Source organism: Charadrius vociferus, unplaced genomic scaffold (genome assembly GCF_000708025.1).
Source record: "Charadrius vociferus isolate BGI_N301 unplaced genomic scaffold, ASM70802v2 scaffold198, whole genome shotgun sequence".
NCBI classification, from domain to species: Eukaryota; Metazoa; Chordata; class Aves; order Charadriiformes; family Charadriidae; genus Charadrius; species Charadrius vociferus.
Window position 1 is genome coordinate 4,932,453 of NW_009649951.1, and position 17,050 is coordinate 4,949,502.

Sequence of the window (17,050 nt, forward strand, 5' to 3'; positions counted from 1 at the left end):
TTTGTTTGAAGAGTGTTGGCACTACAGGTGGAGGAAAAAAAAATAATTCAACAAATGTAGGTGCCCTTCCAGCCATGCTACAAAAACCTGTCAGATTTAGACTGCTAATCCACTATGAAGTTGAATTGGGAAAGAGCATTCCTGAAAACCACAGGAACTTGCTGAAAATAGGAAATTTGAGGTAATTCCAGTATCTCATTGCATGCTGCCATAGGTATTTCTTGGACCTAGAAAGGACAAGTGAGTGCCCTTTTGTCTCCTTTGTCCTCTAGTTCCTAGTCAAAGCAGGACTGCATATGATTTGGGAATTTGTATGCCAGTTTCAAGCCTAGTGTGAAACAGTTATTGTAAATCCTCTTAAAACTGAATTATAGAAAGCACTAACAGACTTCTAGACATACCAGGTTTGCAACGCGTTGGTACAATGTTGACTCTGAATTGGGGTGTGGTAACAAATACTATACAGTCTCATAGTCACTTTAGAACAAGAGGAAATGTCTTAGAATATGAGGAAATGGTTTCAAGTTGTGCCAAGGGAAGTTTAGATTGGATATTAGGAAGAATTTCTTTACTGAAAGGGTCATCAGGCATTGGAACACGTTACTCAGGGCAGTGGTGAAGTCCCCATCCCTGGAGGTATTTAAGGGTCGTGTAGATATAGTGCTGAGGGACATGGTTTAGTTGTGGGCTTGTCAGCGTTAGGTTAGTGTTTGGACTACATGATCTTACAGGTCTTTTCCAGTCTAGGACATTCTGTGATAGATGCACGTACACGGTACATACAGAAACACAACCCTTTTCTCTAATGTGTGCCTGTAAAGGCTTTTTCAGATTGACTTTACAAATGAACAATAACTTTCTATTAATTCTGTATCATTTTAAACCTAGTTAGACTATAAAATGCATAGCTTAAAAGCACACAACTTAATATACATTTTGTACTGCTGTGGTAACAGAAATCAAGGTAATACTTCTCTCTCTCTGTATCCCCTGTTTGCATAGACATGAGCTGTCTCTATCTAGCCTCTTTGTATTGCGCTTCTCTTAAATCTCTTTAAGAATAACCTGTTTTCGGAGGCAATATTTTTCACTAAGTTGGTAAAAATGAGTTTGATTTCTCGTTGTCTGTCTGTCAACATGTGCCAGTGTTACTGGTGTAGCCGTCAAAGAATGCAGTCCAACAACTCAGAGAATAGTTAAGGCTATTTTTCTTCCCAATCGCAGTATGTGACATGACTTACTCAGAGCCACTTGAACTTTCAGTGGCAGCAGGTATGGTGTCAGAGAGACTGGCTAAGAGTTCTCAATTCTTTGACCTTCAGCTTTCATCTGAACGTGTCATTACTAGTTTATCTAAGCATATCTCCCCTGAAGCACATATGTCATTTTGGGTTTTCCAAGGTTTGTTTGGTCTCCCAGTCATCAAGCCCTGATGTTCCATTTCCTGTCTCCTCATTTTCTTGCACTTCATCCAGCATTTGAAGAGTTTGCAGCATCACTTGTGAAACAGGAGATGACCAACATGCCCCGTGGTGTGTATCATTCTGCCTTGAGAGGAGGGACCATGCGCTCGGATCAGGGGAAGACTATGGCAGGTGTTCCAAACTTCTTGCTGAAAATGTATGAGAGGAACAAACAACCAGGCATGACGCCAGGCCTTGCAGGTACACTGTCAGTTTCTTGAAGTTAGACAAGTATATGTGTTTTGATCCAGAGATTTCTATGAATCCAAGAGTGAATCAGTTTCAGAAATAAAGTCCTATGCCACTTGCATATGCTTACATATGCTTTTAAATTGTTGGCTTTATTTAGTTAACTTTACTTTGCTTTGGATTCTCCACTGACTTATGCAAGACTTATGAACTATTAGCATGAGTACTGGTATTGACCAATTTTTTTTTTTTTTTTTTTCCCTTCCTCCCCCCTTTAAGCTGGCATGTTGTTGTGTTATGACCTTCCAGTTCATACGGGCAAAGATGGGAAGCCTATTAACCGATTTCTGGTCAGCAGGGGACGCAATTTCCAGCAAATGTTGGTAGCCCTCATTCATGAGGTAAGTTGCTGACTTTTCTTCCCTTCTCAGAAATATGCTTCCTTCCCTGCCTTACTACCTCTGGGGTAGTAAGTAAGTAGAAGTGCCCCCCAGGTGCTGTGTAATGAAGGCAGTGTCAACAGGGTTGTGAAGTACCTCAGATGGCAAGTTCTTCTCTCAAACTAGTAAAATTAAAAACCAAAAACCACCCTTAAACACAGATCTCAAGGTATCTAGTCATGTATGTAAATTTAATAGGTATTTTCCCTCTTGACCTCTTTACTGCTAAAGAATGAAAGCAGAAGCTGGAGGTAGTGTGCCTCATCACAGGATTGTACAAGTAAATTAATGAATGTTTTCTAACTGTTTGGATGTTCCAGGGGAGAGCACCAGGGGAAGTCCTTAAGGATATTGCAAAATATGTCAGAGGAGCAGATTTAGAGTAATGAGTTATGAATGAAGCGTGGGCTTGCATAGCATTCAGAAAGTAAAGTTCTGCCTTCTATGTAGTTGCTTCATTCAGTGGGGCCAGAGGTTCTGCAGAAAAACGTATTTAATTGTGTTATAATAAAAGGCATGGCCTTTGAAAGGTCCTGGAGAAGAGGATCGGGAGAAAGCCCATGTCGCTCCAGTCTTCAAAAAGGGCAAGAAGGAAGACCCAGGAAACTACAGATCAGTCAGACTCACCTCCGTCCCTGGAAAGATGATGGAACAGCTTGTGCTGGGTGTCATCTCAAAGCATCTGGAGGTGAAGAAGGTTGTCAGAAGTAGTCAATATGGATTCACCAAGGGGAAGTCTTGTCTGACTAATTTGATAGCCTTCTATGATGGCATCACTGGATGGATAGATGGGGAGGTCAGTGGATGTTGCCTACCTTGACTTCAGCAAGGCTTTTGACGCTATCTCCCATAATATCCTCATAGGTAAGCTTAGGAAGTGTGGGTTAGATGAATGGATAGTGGGGTGGATTGAAAACTGGCTGACAGAGTTCAGAGGGTTGTGATTAGTGGCACAGTCTAGTTGGAGGTTTGTAACAAGTGGTGTTCCCCAGGGGTCAGTACTGGGTCCAGTCCTGTTCAATATATTCATCAATGACCTGGATGGAGGGATAGAGTGTACCATCGACCAGTTTGCTGATAACACAAAACTGGGAGGGCTGGCTGACACACTGGAAGGCCGTGCCGCCATTCAGCGTGACCTGGACAGGCTGGAGAGTTGGACAGAGAGAAACCTTATGAAATTCAACAAAGGCAAGTGTAGGGTACTGCATCTGGGGAGGAAGAACCCCATGCATCAGTACAGGTTGGGGATTGAGCTCCTGGAGAGTAGCTCTGTGGAAAGGGACCTGGGAGTCCAGGTGGACAACAGGATGACTATGAGCCAGCAATGTGCCCTGGTGGCCAAGAAGGCAAATGGCATCCTGGGGTGCATGAAGAAGAGTGTGGCCAGCAGGTCAAGGGACGTCATCCTATACTCTGCCCTGGTGAGGCCGCATCTGGAGTACTGTGTGCAGTTCTGGGCTCCTCGGTTCAAGAAGGACAGGGAACTGCTGGAGATGGTCCAGCAAAAGGCAACGGAGATGATTAGGGGACTGGAACATCTTTCTTATGAAGAAAGGCTGAGAGACTTAGGTCTTTTTAGTCTGGAGAAGACTCAGGGGGGATCTTATCAATGCTTATAAATACTTAAAGGGAGGGTGCCAGTGGGATGGGAACAGTCTTTTTTCAGTGTTGCCCAGTACAAGAGGTAATGGGTACAAACTTGAATGTAGGAAGTTCCATCTAAACATGAGAAGGAACTTCTTTACTTTGAGGGTGGCAGAGTACTGGCACAGGCTGCCCAGAGAGGTGGTGGCGTCTCCCACTCTGGAGACATTCAAAACCTGCTCGGATGCTGTCCTGTGCTGTAGGTGACCCTGCTCTGGCAGGGGGGGTGGACTAGATGATCTCCGGAGGTCCCTTCCAACCCCTATCATTCTTTGATTCTGTGAAAAGGCATGTGTTAAACTGTTACATAAGCTGAATTACAGTGGTATGAAGATCAATTCTGAACTACTGTGTTGTAAACACTCACCTGTTGCCCTGTTAAAGCACCAAATACAATCTCTGGTAAAAAAAATAAATTATTTATTTTTGTGTACTATCAGTGATTATAACATCCACAAGCACATCAAAAATTGACCTTTCTTGTGCTAACGAGCTACTTTCTCAATCACAGAAAGACAGCCTTAAAATGGCTTGCTTTACAAAGCATGGGGTTTCTTATTGAATGTGGTGAACTGGATGGAGGTAGTGATACATACCAATGACTGGAGACAGGAATATTATATTAAGTGTCTCAGTATTTTACAAAGTCAATTGGTTCAAGGTGTAGTAAAACTAAAAAGAAAACCAAGTATGTTTGAAATATAAATCTAAGCACAAAACATCTTCAGACAATCCTAACTGCACGCTTTTAGTGTAAATTCACAATAACTATAAAATATTGATCAAAATATATCAGTATTTCTGTTCTCAGCTTGTACTGCTTTAAAAGACAAAAAAGTATTTTCTTGCCTTTTTACCTTTTTGTATGCAAACAGTTGGAGTTAGGGATGTCAGGAAAAAGGTATTTGGGCCTTTGTGTAGAAAAGCAAGTCCCTGGGCTCATCTGACTGAATTTTGTGACTTAGTGTTTGTTTAGTCCTTGGTGTTCTGAGGAGCAGAGTTTCACCATAAAACCAGGGAGCTTAAGGTATAAAGCTGTCAAATAGCAGTATTAGTCTAAGAAAATTGAGTTACTAGGACCTAGGCTCTCATCTTTTACCAGCAGTGGCTATAGCAATTCACATGTTTTTGCAAAGTCGTTGCTTCGGAGTTCAACGCAGCACATTAAGCAGGGTTTTTTAGTGGTTTTAAATTACCGGAATGACGCTTCTTCACTACTGCTTTGACTTCTTTTTTTTTTTTTGGGGTGGGTTTTTTTAACTCTTATAGTTATTTTTTTAAGTAAAGTAAGAGGCATTTCATTAAAAAGAAGACTTAAAGTTGCCTTTGAAGCACTGCAGTCAGCGTAAAGCTCCAAGAAAACTGTGAGGTGGATGTAAACGCTAAGGAATTACAGTTAACTGGGAGATGGCAAGCATCTATTTATCTTACCTCTAAAAACTCCCACCAGTTGGCATTTCTTTAGGGATTAGCAGTCATCAATGTAATTGCCATACTGGGATAATAACGTTTTTATCTCTTCAGTGATTTGATCTATGCTCACATCTGTAGAATATGAACCTACAGGTTGCATATCTGTCTGGATCTGTGTATGCTTAGTTGCCATTATTACACTTAGTTTTTTGAATACTGGAGCATGGTGAGTGGCTTGAGGCAACCAGTTTCATTTTTGTGAGATTCTTTATGTATAAGTGGGATGCCTCAGGTCCCACTGCCAAATCAATGAGTTATATGAGGTTTGTATTGCCATGGTTTGGCCTCAGCCAGCAACAGAGAACCACGTGGCCACTCACTCAAATCCCACAGCCATGGGGGAAAATCAGAAGAAAAAGGCAAAACTCATGGGTTGAGATAAAGGCAGTTTAACAGAAGAGCAAAGGAAAGAGGAAAACAATGACAATAACATCAATAGAGGAATGTACAAACACGATTACGATACCAAACACAATTACAATACCAGGGGGCAGGCAGCCCCAGCCCGCTCTGAGCCTCAAGTTCTTGCCCCCTCCCCTGTCCAGCTTCCCCTATATACTTACATACTGGGCATGGCTGTCACATGGTATGGAATACTTGTGTCCTGTGCCAGATCCTTGGGGAAATTAACCCTGTTCCTGCCAGAACCAGGACAGTATACAGAAAAAATAATGTTGTCTTGTATGTTTGAAAGTCTGTAAAGCATACAAATACCAAATACCTGGGTTTAGCTGCCATTCATATCTAACTATCAAATACAGTAAAAAGGTAAATAACTGTTAAACCTTAATGAGCCGGACATATTTTGTCTCCTAGGTGGTATTCTAGTTGAGGGATTGGATGCAGCTGTAATACCTGTCAGCAGGATCAGATTAAGATTCAGAAAGGTTTTTTGATGTTATTTGAACTGGTATCTCATAGGAGGCAGAACATACATTCAATAAAAACCAGTGCGCTTGAAATGCTGTATCGCCCTTTACCGGTCACTGGTGACTTGAAATAGGAAGATCATCTTTCCCCCAGCAATGGGGGATTTGTTTGATTGATTATTAAACAAAGCTTGTTAACCTCTCTTTGAGAGGACATGTGAGTTACTGTAGTCCCAGTAGTCAGAAGTCACATAGACGATGGGTTTTCTTTGTTTTCTCTATGGCTGCCTGGATCATACTGTGCAAGAAGTCTGTGATGTTTATCAGAGTCACCTGGGCTAGATTAGCTAATACATCACCTGTGACTGTTTCAGTTTTTGAAGTAATTCTTCCCAGGGGTTTATGGGATTAATCTCTTACCAGCTTCACTTATCTTTGTTGTGAAGATAAATGAGGATGAACAGTCACATATATTCACATCATGTACCGTATGTTTTGATGGTTCCGTAAATGTATGTTTTAGGTTAAAGTTATTAGACTAGCTAGCTACCCATCTTCTCTTTCTTTAGTGGAGGTGAAGGGAACAGTTCACGATACATGCAGAAAGCACAGAGGTAGCCTGGTTTTGACATATGGATGTGGCAAATGGTGGCATTGACCATCTGAACTGGTGCAGTGTTTTTAAAATAAAGGAGGATGGTCTTGCCTTTGCTTGTTTCTCAATATTCAAGTGTTCTCTTTGCATTTGGAAATAGCAGTTATTTCTCCCTAATAATTAGTAGTATTTACAGGCACAATTGCAAAGTTGCGTGCCAGTGGCGAGTTGTACAGTATTAAGTACTGCTCTACAAATAATAATCATATTAGGCACCCTATATACTCACAGGAGAACCATTCTCTGCTTCTGTTTTAAGTGCATTCATTAAATATGCTGTGATAGAATGCTTCTTTGAGCAGTAAAATGGAAAACTCCTTCTGTACATTTCTTTCCTGATTTGATTTTGATATAATCAAGAGAGTCATGGGCTTATTCAAAACTTGTACCTGAAGCAACTTGAGATGACAATTGGATTTTTGGGAACAGAATTTGCTGTAGCATATTCTTCTGTGCGTAGGTATTTCAATGGAGGTAGTTCAGATTATGAACTACTTTGAGCTGGTTTCCACTACTGAATTTACTGAATCTCTCTCCTCCAGTGATGAAATGTATTCAGGAAGTAAGTTTGTAGACAGATTTTTTGCTTTTTTCCTCCTCAGTCTAATGTGCCTTGGAGAAAGACAGAATTTTTTTTTCTCACCAAGGAATGCTTGGGGAAGGATTTGGAAGTGTCTGCATGCAAGTTTTTTTAAAAAGAGCGTTTAAGCAAAATTTGAGATGAAGAGATGCTACTTCATTATTTCATTCATTGATATGGATATGTAATGCTAGACTTATTTCTAAAATCACTGAGGCTGCAGTTTATATGTCCCATATGTGAGAAGGGCATTTAAATACATGCCTAAACATTCCACTGACATAGGGATATTGTCTAAAACACATTTTCATAGCCACATATTTGTTAGAGATGAGCTGAATTTAGGAGCTGTGTGAGTTGGCAGGGTTATTGAGATGGAAACCTGTTGTACTTAGAAAAAGAACTTATTGGGATTCCCAGTCTCCCTGCTCTACAGCATTTTTTAAGATGAGCCATAAATGTTAATAGTATTGCTGTTTGTAGGTTCTTTAAACAGCATTATCTCAGTTAGACACTCAGGGAAGCGATAGAAACATGCTTAATTTCACTGTTCCCTAAATTTGTTTTGTGTGCCCTCTGCTGGCTATGAATCAGTGCAGAACGAGTGAGCAATGTACAAAGATCTGTTGCAGCACAGAGGCACCAGTGCTGAAAGAAAACTCATCCAGATGTTGCCATGGTGTTTGATTTTTATTGGGAGTGCACTGCCAAGGGGAAGTGGGCTTCTGATTTCATTTGAAGTTTGTTACCAGTCTTGCAGAAATGTGCAAAACTCGTGCCACATGTATTCAGAGGTGCTGAAGTACAGTAGTGTTTCCTGTGATTTGACAGTGTTCCCTGTCTTGGGTTTTGGCCAACACAGTCTCTTGCTTTTGTGTCTTTTCAAGCAGACGTTTCCTTCTTAAGCATCAATCAACAGGCTCAGATTACTAGCTCCTAGCTCATGCTGTTTCTCATTGCATCAGATGTCAGGCTGCAGTTCTTCCTTGAAAACTACTTGGCAGCCTGGTCTGGCTATGTTGACTCCTAAGAACATACCAGCACCAGTGTGGAAGTGTTTTACAACCACTTGTGATAGGCTCAACAGTGCCTTGAGCCTTCTTCCCTGTGCCTCCCAACATCTTCTTACATATAAATTGCACACTCAAAGGAATATGAGCTTTGCTTATTGTCAGCTTTGTCTATGCTTGCTAGTATTAGTTAACTAACACTTAATGTAGTTGTCATTATCATTGTGTATCTGGAGATAGAGGACAAGACTGCTGGTTTCCTGTACTGAAACAGCAAGTATTATCACAGTTTATGTGATAATCTTCAGTGCTATGTCCAACCATGTTTAGCTGTAGATTTATTTTTGAGTGTTATGTGGAGATGTTGTATTCCCCCTTGTCTTCCTCTCATTCCACACATCTGCAAAATGTTTACTGCCATGAAGAAAGTTAATCAAAGGATGCTCAGTAGCTCTGCTGGTCATCAAGCACATCTCCAAATTTTAGATAAGATGCGCAAGGTGCTAATACGTTACCGATTACACCATGTTGTCTAGTTGCTTTAAATGCAACAATACACCTAAAGCTTTACATTTTCTGCATGAGCACCTGAAGTGTTTTGAAGGCCGGCTTTTGCTCTGGTACACAAGTGTGGATTACAGTGAACTTCATGTATGGATTACCATGAGACCAGCCAAATCTAAATGCACGAGTCTAAAGTAGTTTCAGAGTAGGGGTAAAGGGGAAGTCTGGAGTTACTGCAGGTGCCTCAGGAACCTAAAGCAAACAATTCTGACTGGAGCCATGACTGCTCAGTAACTGGTTGCAGGAATTGATGAGCAGAGATGAGACGGTGTGTGAATAAAATTTTGGCTAAAAGGGAAGGACTAGTGTTATTGAGTCATTTAAAGATGAGATTAGTTTTTTTCTGCAGGGTGTATTTGCATTGCCTGTGGGATGGAGTAGGTCCTATCTTTTGGTGGACATAGATTGTATTTATTTGTGTAGATGTACTAGTACTTAATCAAAACTGTTATAAGTTTGCAACTGACAGTGGGCATAAAGCTTTAGCACAGTCCTTTGCTTTTTGTTATAAGATCCATGTACAGAAAGAATATTGGCTGCTTTATGTAGATCATGAAGCAGGAAGACTTAAGAAGATAATTGACAGACAAGGGGAGTCCAGTCGTTTATCTTGGTTACCCATTCTGTACAGAGGAAGCCAGTGGAACACATGACGGAGAAAGGAAGATTTTTGCATACCTTGAGGCATGGAGTGTTTTACATGTTAACAGTGACTAGTCCCGTAATAAAATAAAACAGGAAGAATAAAAAGGAAGAATAATAACCTTCTGGGATTAAGCCTGGCAAGATTAGTTACTCTAGGTGGCCTTTGCACAATTTTTGATCACAGCTCACAGGGTTTTGCCATAACTGAGGGAGTCTGGCATGCCCTTTTAATTCAGAAATACAAAGTGTAGGCCTTAAACAGCTGATATTGAGATATATCCCGTTTCACCTCAACCTGACATGTTTGCCTTTTCTTTATTAAAAACTGATTACCCTGGAAACTGCTGAGATTAAATAACTTATTTCCAATGGAGTCCAAATGGCTGTGATGACATTTTTTCTTCATTTTGGTATAGTCAGACAGTAGAAGGAAATGGATGGTAGCAAGAAAAATCCATTCTGTATGCCCATCATGGAATATGATGAGATATTATAATGCACGCCCACCATTTTAATTACAGAGCTTCGGTTGGTTTTGGGTCTGAAAACACGGCAGTTTAAAAGGAGAGGACACCTGAACTCCAACTTGACTTTAATAAAATGTTGCAGCAATTAAGACAGTCCTGGAGAGAAGGAAATAGAGACACTTCTAATTAGTTGTGATACACATTTTTTGTGAATTAATACATTTTTATTTATAAAATTCATACCATGCAAATCACAGGGGGAGAGGTATGTATACTATGCAAGATTCCAATGTCTGGAAAAGCTTTTTCTGGTGGCCTTGAATTTGTGATCCATTCTGTTTAACCTACCCCTGTACTTCATTAATCTGCCAAGGGCTAGAAAATCGCTTGCTACTGAGATCCCTTGACTTTTTTTGTCTTTCAGCATGCTCTGAAAAAGCCTTTGAGTCAGTTTGCTATGATACTTGTTGAAGTATCCTTAAGTTCCTGAGGAAGGTCTGCGCACATACATCAGATTGTGTAGTTGACTGTTTGCATTATTCTTTTGTTGTGAAGCTGAGGCTGTCATACCTATGTGAGATTTGGAGGCAAGCAAGGAGAGCTGTTGCATATTTCTTGAAACTATCTTTGAGGCAGTGTTGTTTTCCTCCTGTTAGGGCTATACTGGCGCTTCCTAGAAAGAAACTATGTAATTCCTTTCTTTTTTTAACAATTCCTTTCCTTAAAGGAAGTTTGAACTGTGTACTTGAACATAGTTACTTATACCCCGGTCATGGATACTAAGTCCTTTTGAATAATCTTCCCTGTATTTAGATAGTCTACTTGTATTTATTTTAAGCCTGTGTTTAAAGCTTTTAAAGCTTTTAGAAGCACCTAAGACTTACTAAAACTATGACAAACATAAACTGCACTGACGTCTTTGTTATGTACATATTTTTGTCTACCAGTGCTACTAAGTGTTGTGCTTATTGCCACATATAATTCCACTGCTCTCTCTGGGATCAATTATCTGTTGAACTACCTGAAGCAACCAGTTTTGTCTGGCCTGGGTAACGAAGTTGAAAGTAACTTGGTGTGGGTAAAATCTGAAAGCAGAACAAAGTACATTGTAATTTTAGTTTCCTACAACCATGTGTAATGTCCTATGGGTGCAAGCAAATGATTGCCTGTAAATGACAGGTTGGAGAATGTACATTCTGCATATGTTAGACTTAATGTAACCACTTCTGCCTTTTCTGATGTGTTGCACAGGTTAACATTCAGCCTTCTGAATGGCACCGCTCCGTACTGCTGCCACAGTCCTGGTTAGGATTTATGAATCGAACGTACAATGCAGTCCTGCAGGTAATTTCGAGGTATATAATATTGTGCACATTAATGCTCATTCAAGTGGTACGAGTTTTATTTCTACCAGCAGGACCATCCATGCAAGTTAGAATAATTTAAAAATAAAGCTTGAGGTGTTTCATAATAAAATTTATTAAAAGGAACTAAAAATGACTCTTCATTTAATGGGAGCACAGTCTGGGATACGTTGTAGAAGTTTAACTTCTGCTTACCGTTCAGGCTCTTGCAGTCATGTTCCTGTGTGAAGTTGCAGAATTTGTCAATTGTTAGGATTTTTAGAATGTGAAATTTTAGCTAGAGCTCTAACCTGTTATTTTGGTAGGAATTTTGTAATAATAGTATCACAAAGGAGACAGAAGCTATCAAGGAATGATTAATTAAATACAACTTCTCTTAACCAGCATGTAATTCTGTCACACTGTGAGGGACTTGTCTTTTGATTTTTCTACCCTATATAATGATTAGGAAATATCTTAAAACCTCTCTTTTATTAGGTTAGCTGGTCTGCTATCTAGATCAGTGTAGTGTCATTTGTTTTTTCAAGAGGGAAATGATCTAAAAGACTTTTAACAAATAGCTGCCTTCTAGAAGGCTCTGTTTGTGCTACTAGAAGGGCTTATTTGTATTTCCAAGCCACATCAGCTGTTTTCAGTGTGAGCAGCTCAGGTTGCTGAGTGGATTCTGGAAGCTTTGACTGCTCCTTGTTTTGCTGTGTAGTGAAACATATGCTCCTCTAACATTTTCAAAAAAAATTTTATCTTGGCCATCAGCAAAATATAAGATTCTAAGCAGAGCCGGCCCCATTACAAAGCAGGCAGCTGCTATTCAAATTGTAATTTTAGGTCGTAACTACAGAGGGGGACATTGTTGCTTGCATTTAATTGCTTTCCTATTTTGCTTCCCCTCTGAGGCAAGATTTCACAAGAAGCTTGGCATTTACCAGGCTTATTTCTGAAAGACTCTCTAGGATTTTGTGCCATTTTTTGTTGCTTCTGGAGTCCCTCACTAGAGACTTTTTTTAAAAAAAACTGAGCCCTAGTATCTTTATTTACTTCTTGTGCTTCTTATACTATATTTCATCTGAGATGACCGAAAGAGACTACAGTGTAATATGAGTAGTCTATATAGTACATAATTCAGTATGTCTGGACAGACAGTAGAGTAATCATTTCTGCAGTTTGGAGGCAGATGTTTGTAGAGTCCAGTTTGCCAAAATGCTGTGTGAGGATTTTTTTCCCTTTGGACACCTGAAAGTCCTCTTGTCTTTTGTGTCTACTCACATGATTAAGCACTTCTGCCATTTTTTGCATTCAGCGTCTTTTTGAGACTGAAATCAGCTTTGTTGTTATGATCCTATAGGTCTTGATTTAGTAGAGAACTTAAGCCAGTGTTTTTGTGTTTGGGGAAATTGCGGTAGGTTTTTGCATAGTTTTATGCAATCTTCTCTTTACTCAGGGTGTTGTATCTATCTGCTCCTTTAATCTCTGTTGAGAGTCACCTTTCGAGTGACATCTGGATTTACAGGTTGACTCGTGTTTTCAGGTTTTTATGCACACCCAATCTGCAAGCATTCAATACCTGAAAAACACTTCTTCTGTGCCTAGATTTTTCACTTAAGGCTTAATAACCTACTAAGGCGCAGTAACTGACAACCTAAACAAGCTGAGATGTAGTCATCTCACCGTTGGAGACTGAACATAAAGCAAAGCTGCTTAATATGTTTCGGTAACAATTGTTAGAGGCCAAAATCCATATCATGTCCTTCAAGGTACGGAAAGAACTGTTGCAGGAGATCACACGGAAGTTGGCGTCACAGAAGGGAAAAGGACAAGGAATTCTGCTTTAAGTAATGAATCGAGAACGTGATGTTTTGCTGTTCGAATCCATTTTAACAAGCAGGCTTCTGAATCTCACTCCTTGCTTGTTGTACTCCTTCCCAAGGGAACGTGTCCGTTTGCATGGACTCAAAGAGATGTCTCGGTATCTGTGGCTGTTTGGCCATCTGCAGCTTGTTTTCCTCACTCACAATAAAAAATTATCAATTAATTTACTTAATATATTGTCTATTACAATGGGATCCCTATCAAAAACAGTTAAATTAACTTATGAAGTAGCCCTCAAGTGGAAGGCTACATCCGTCACCTAAGTGTTTTCTGAAGAAATCTTATGATGATTGGCCATGTAAGATCCACTTCTGACTTATTCTGTAATTCTGCAGGGGAGGCAGGCAGAGCTGGAGATGCAGTTAAAGCATGGAAAAGAGGATCCTGAAGAGGTGCAGTACAAACAATTTACAGCCTGGCTCTGGTAAGGGAGTGCCTCTCTGCTCCTTATCACTTGTAATGGCAAGTAAGGGGGCAGAGGAGTGCAAGGCTTCAGAGTCTTTAATTTTGCAAGCTGAAAGACTGTATGACCAGTAATGAAAAAAAAACCTCACCAGATAAATGACCAAGGCAGGGGGGAGGCGGAAAGAAAGAGACTACTAGGTAAGTGCCTGTAAGGATTCCAATATGTACGGGTTCACAGGTACCTCCCCATTTACAGTGTCTGAAAGTTTGTAGGGTAAGCAACTGGGAGGAATGGAAAACTATATTTGGTTTCTATCACATTAAAGCAGAAGGATTATGCAAAGAGCAAAACTTAATTGTAGATACGAAGTGAGCTGTCTCACTGAAAATGTCTTGATAAAAGAAGTGTAAGCCATGGAAGTGTTAGATAAATTGTTATGGTTGTCCATTGTAAAACATTCTCATTTTATTATACTGAGACATAGCACAGTGGTCTGGAAACTCATGTGTAACAGCTCAAAGAACAGATTTATGGCTGTTGCATGAATATGTGTTTTACAAAAAGTGGTATGAAGTCAAATGAGAATCTTTTATGAAATACTGGTAGTGCACATAAGCATGAAGAAATGTTGGGTGGTGCATAAGCACTTTCACAGTTTTTTACAGATTAATTTGTACTAAGTCTTCTGGTAGGTAAGTGTTAACCTAGAATGGACACATGTATGGCATAAGGGGAAATTAGCCGAGTTTGTGCTGTAGTGTAATGAACATGGTGTAAACTCTTTTTGTTTCTGTTGCAGGGTCAGAGATATGTTAACTGATGTCATCAAAGGTGCTTCCAAGTAAGAACTGCTAATTTATTACAGATGAGAATGGGTTCTCTTTTGTGGCAGAAGATGTAAGATAATATTTTCTGGAATTGGTTATCTGCTGATTTTATGATTTCACATCAGTGCTGTTCAGGAAGGGAACTCTTCCCCACCTTGTGCTTTGAGATTTTTACCATTGACTGTGTCTATTAGAAAGGCTGATGCCTGATGTTTTGAGTAAAGCTTGGGCAGTGCTATATGCTCTATAAGTCTGTTCTTTTTTTAGCTAGCAGGCTGTTTGCCTCAAGTAGCTTCATTTAGCTAGAAGTTGGCTGATCTTTCGTGGAGTATGGGCTGTTCAGAACTGTCCCACTTTCTGCTAAGGTGTCTGTCTTGTGCCCAGATGTCTCCAAAAACAGGAAAGTACAGGTTTTCAGATTATGACAGGCTTGTTCATTTGCTGTTAGAATTAGCACATGGCTTTCAGGCAGCAATAGTTTTCTAGCCTTCCTTCATGGGCTGCTAAAGTGGTTTGACTTCTCCCTTTCAATCTCTGCTGGCAGTTAGCTTCCTATTATGCTTTGCCCTTCGTTAACCTGAAATTGGCCACTTGCACAAAGTTAAGCAAAAGCATCAGAAATAGTGAATCCTCATAGGAACAAGTACTTAGACAAATCATAAGGATGTCGTCATTGAAAGAGTTACAGTGAAATCTCAAAGAACGTTTCAACATTGTTATTCTTGTAAACATATAAAAGACAAGTTTGAAATACTTTTGCGAGTTGAGAGTTCTGGAGATTTTAATTAGGACTTTCCATATAGGTTTGACCTTTTTCATTTTTTAGCTTATCATTGTTCAGATATTTAAAATACTCCCAGCTGTTCCATTTCTTTGCATGTCAGTCGATCTTGAAGGAGTCAGAGAGGGATGAAATTGGAAGATCTGTTTGATATTTTAGCTACTCAATAAATACCTATGTTTCTTTCAGGAACAGCAGAAGGATTTCTTGTGCATAGATCACATCTCTCATCTGCTTATTTGCTCACTTTCTCTTAAGAAAACACTGGTGTTTTCTCCCATATTTTCAATAAAGACTAAGATACTGATCTTTTTCCTCCTGGGGCTTGTTAGGATGATGATTTTTACCTTCATTAAATTTAAAGCATCCAGCTTTCATGAGTATGTAGATTTAGAAGTTTCTCTCTATTTGAGTTACATCTTGAAGACCCCACATGGAGTACTGTGTCCAGCTCTGGAGGCCCCAACATAAGAAGGACATGGACCTATTGGTGTGGGTCCAGTGGAGGGCCACAAAGATGATCAGAGGGCTGTAGCACCTCTCTTGTGAGGAAAGGCTGAGGGAGTTGGGGTTGTTCAGCCTGGAGAAGAGAAGGCTCGGGGGAGACCTTATAGCGGCCTTCCAGTACCTAGTGGGGGCCTACAGGAGAGCTGGGGAAGGACTTTTTACAAAGGCATGTAGTGAAAAGATGAGGGGAAATGGCTTCAAACTGGAAGAAGGTAGATTTAGATTAGATACTAGAAAGAAATTTTTCACTCTGAGGGTAGTGAAGCACTGGAACAGGTTGCCCAGAGAAGCTGTGGCTGCCCCATCCCTGGAGGTGTTCAAGGCCAGGCTGGATGGGGCTTTGAGCAACCTGGTCTAGTGGGAGGTGTCCCTGCCCATGGCAGGGGGCTGGAACTCAATGATCTTCAGGGTCCCTTCCAACCTAAACCATTCTATGATTCTATGAAATGTAACCTTTAGAAGTTGATCATCAACAACATGAAAGGTTCTATACGTAGACTAGGCACAGATTTAAGGCAAGGGATATGGGAGATTTTAAAGAACTTAACTGAGCGCTTAGTTGTAATTATTTGTAGGTATCTCTTATCTGAAAGGAAATAGTTTCAGTGTTCCAAACAGGAGAGGTCAATGACGTTCCATTAAGACCTGGGTGTCTTATTTTAAAAAGAAAATCAGAAATCCAGAAAATATTTTTATTGTGAAAATGAGATCTTTGGATCTGGAACAAATACCTAAATTTGCAGTGTAGGAGTATTTTTACAGCAACAGTTGAGGAAGTTTTTAGAAATGGAAGACTGATGCAAGAAGTGTAGTGCACTGTCTGCTGGTCTAGTGTAAGCCTGTAAGTGGTCTAGTACAGTTGTATTGTTCAGCTGCTATTGTAAAACAACTAAGAGAGTTCCTGCAGAATTATATTATAATACGTTTTTCTGGGAATGAATAGGATATTAACATCTATCTTTTCATGAACACAGTTATATTCTCTCTCTTATTTGTAGGTGACAGATATTTTTTTTCCTTGTGTTCCATAAGAGTAAAGGTTTGCACTGTGGTAGAAGTTAGTACTCTTTGAAAGCTGTCATTCTCCATGATGTTAATGTTTTCATAGCACAGGAGAGTAATTCAAAACTTTTTTTAAGGTGAAATTTTAGTGATGGCTGCTCTGCTAAATCTGCTGAACAGATGCTGTTGCAGTGAAACGGCACCTGCCTGTCTAGCATTTGCTGTTTGAAGAGCTTTTTGTGTTGTGTTGTCCTGTGTAGAGGTGGTACTAGTGAAGACCAACTGGTGCATTTCT

The 17,050-nt window shown here is 40.0% G+C and overlaps 1 protein-coding gene across 1 annotated transcript in view; it reads left to right on the forward strand.

The window, feature by feature from the left end:
* Positions 1–17,050, forward strand: part of FOCAD (focadhesin) — a 109,232-nt gene that overhangs the window by 60,332 nt on the left and 31,850 nt on the right. The window contains exons 19-23 of the mRNA XM_009891507.1: positions 1,476–1,664; positions 1,932–2,053; positions 11,254–11,346; positions 13,568–13,656; positions 14,438–14,479. Coding sequence (XP_009889809.1) covers positions 1,476–1,664; positions 1,932–2,053; positions 11,254–11,346; positions 13,568–13,656; positions 14,438–14,479 — 535 coding nt within the window. The remainder of the gene's footprint in view (positions 1–1,475; positions 1,665–1,931; positions 2,054–11,253; positions 11,347–13,567; positions 13,657–14,437; positions 14,480–17,050) is intronic.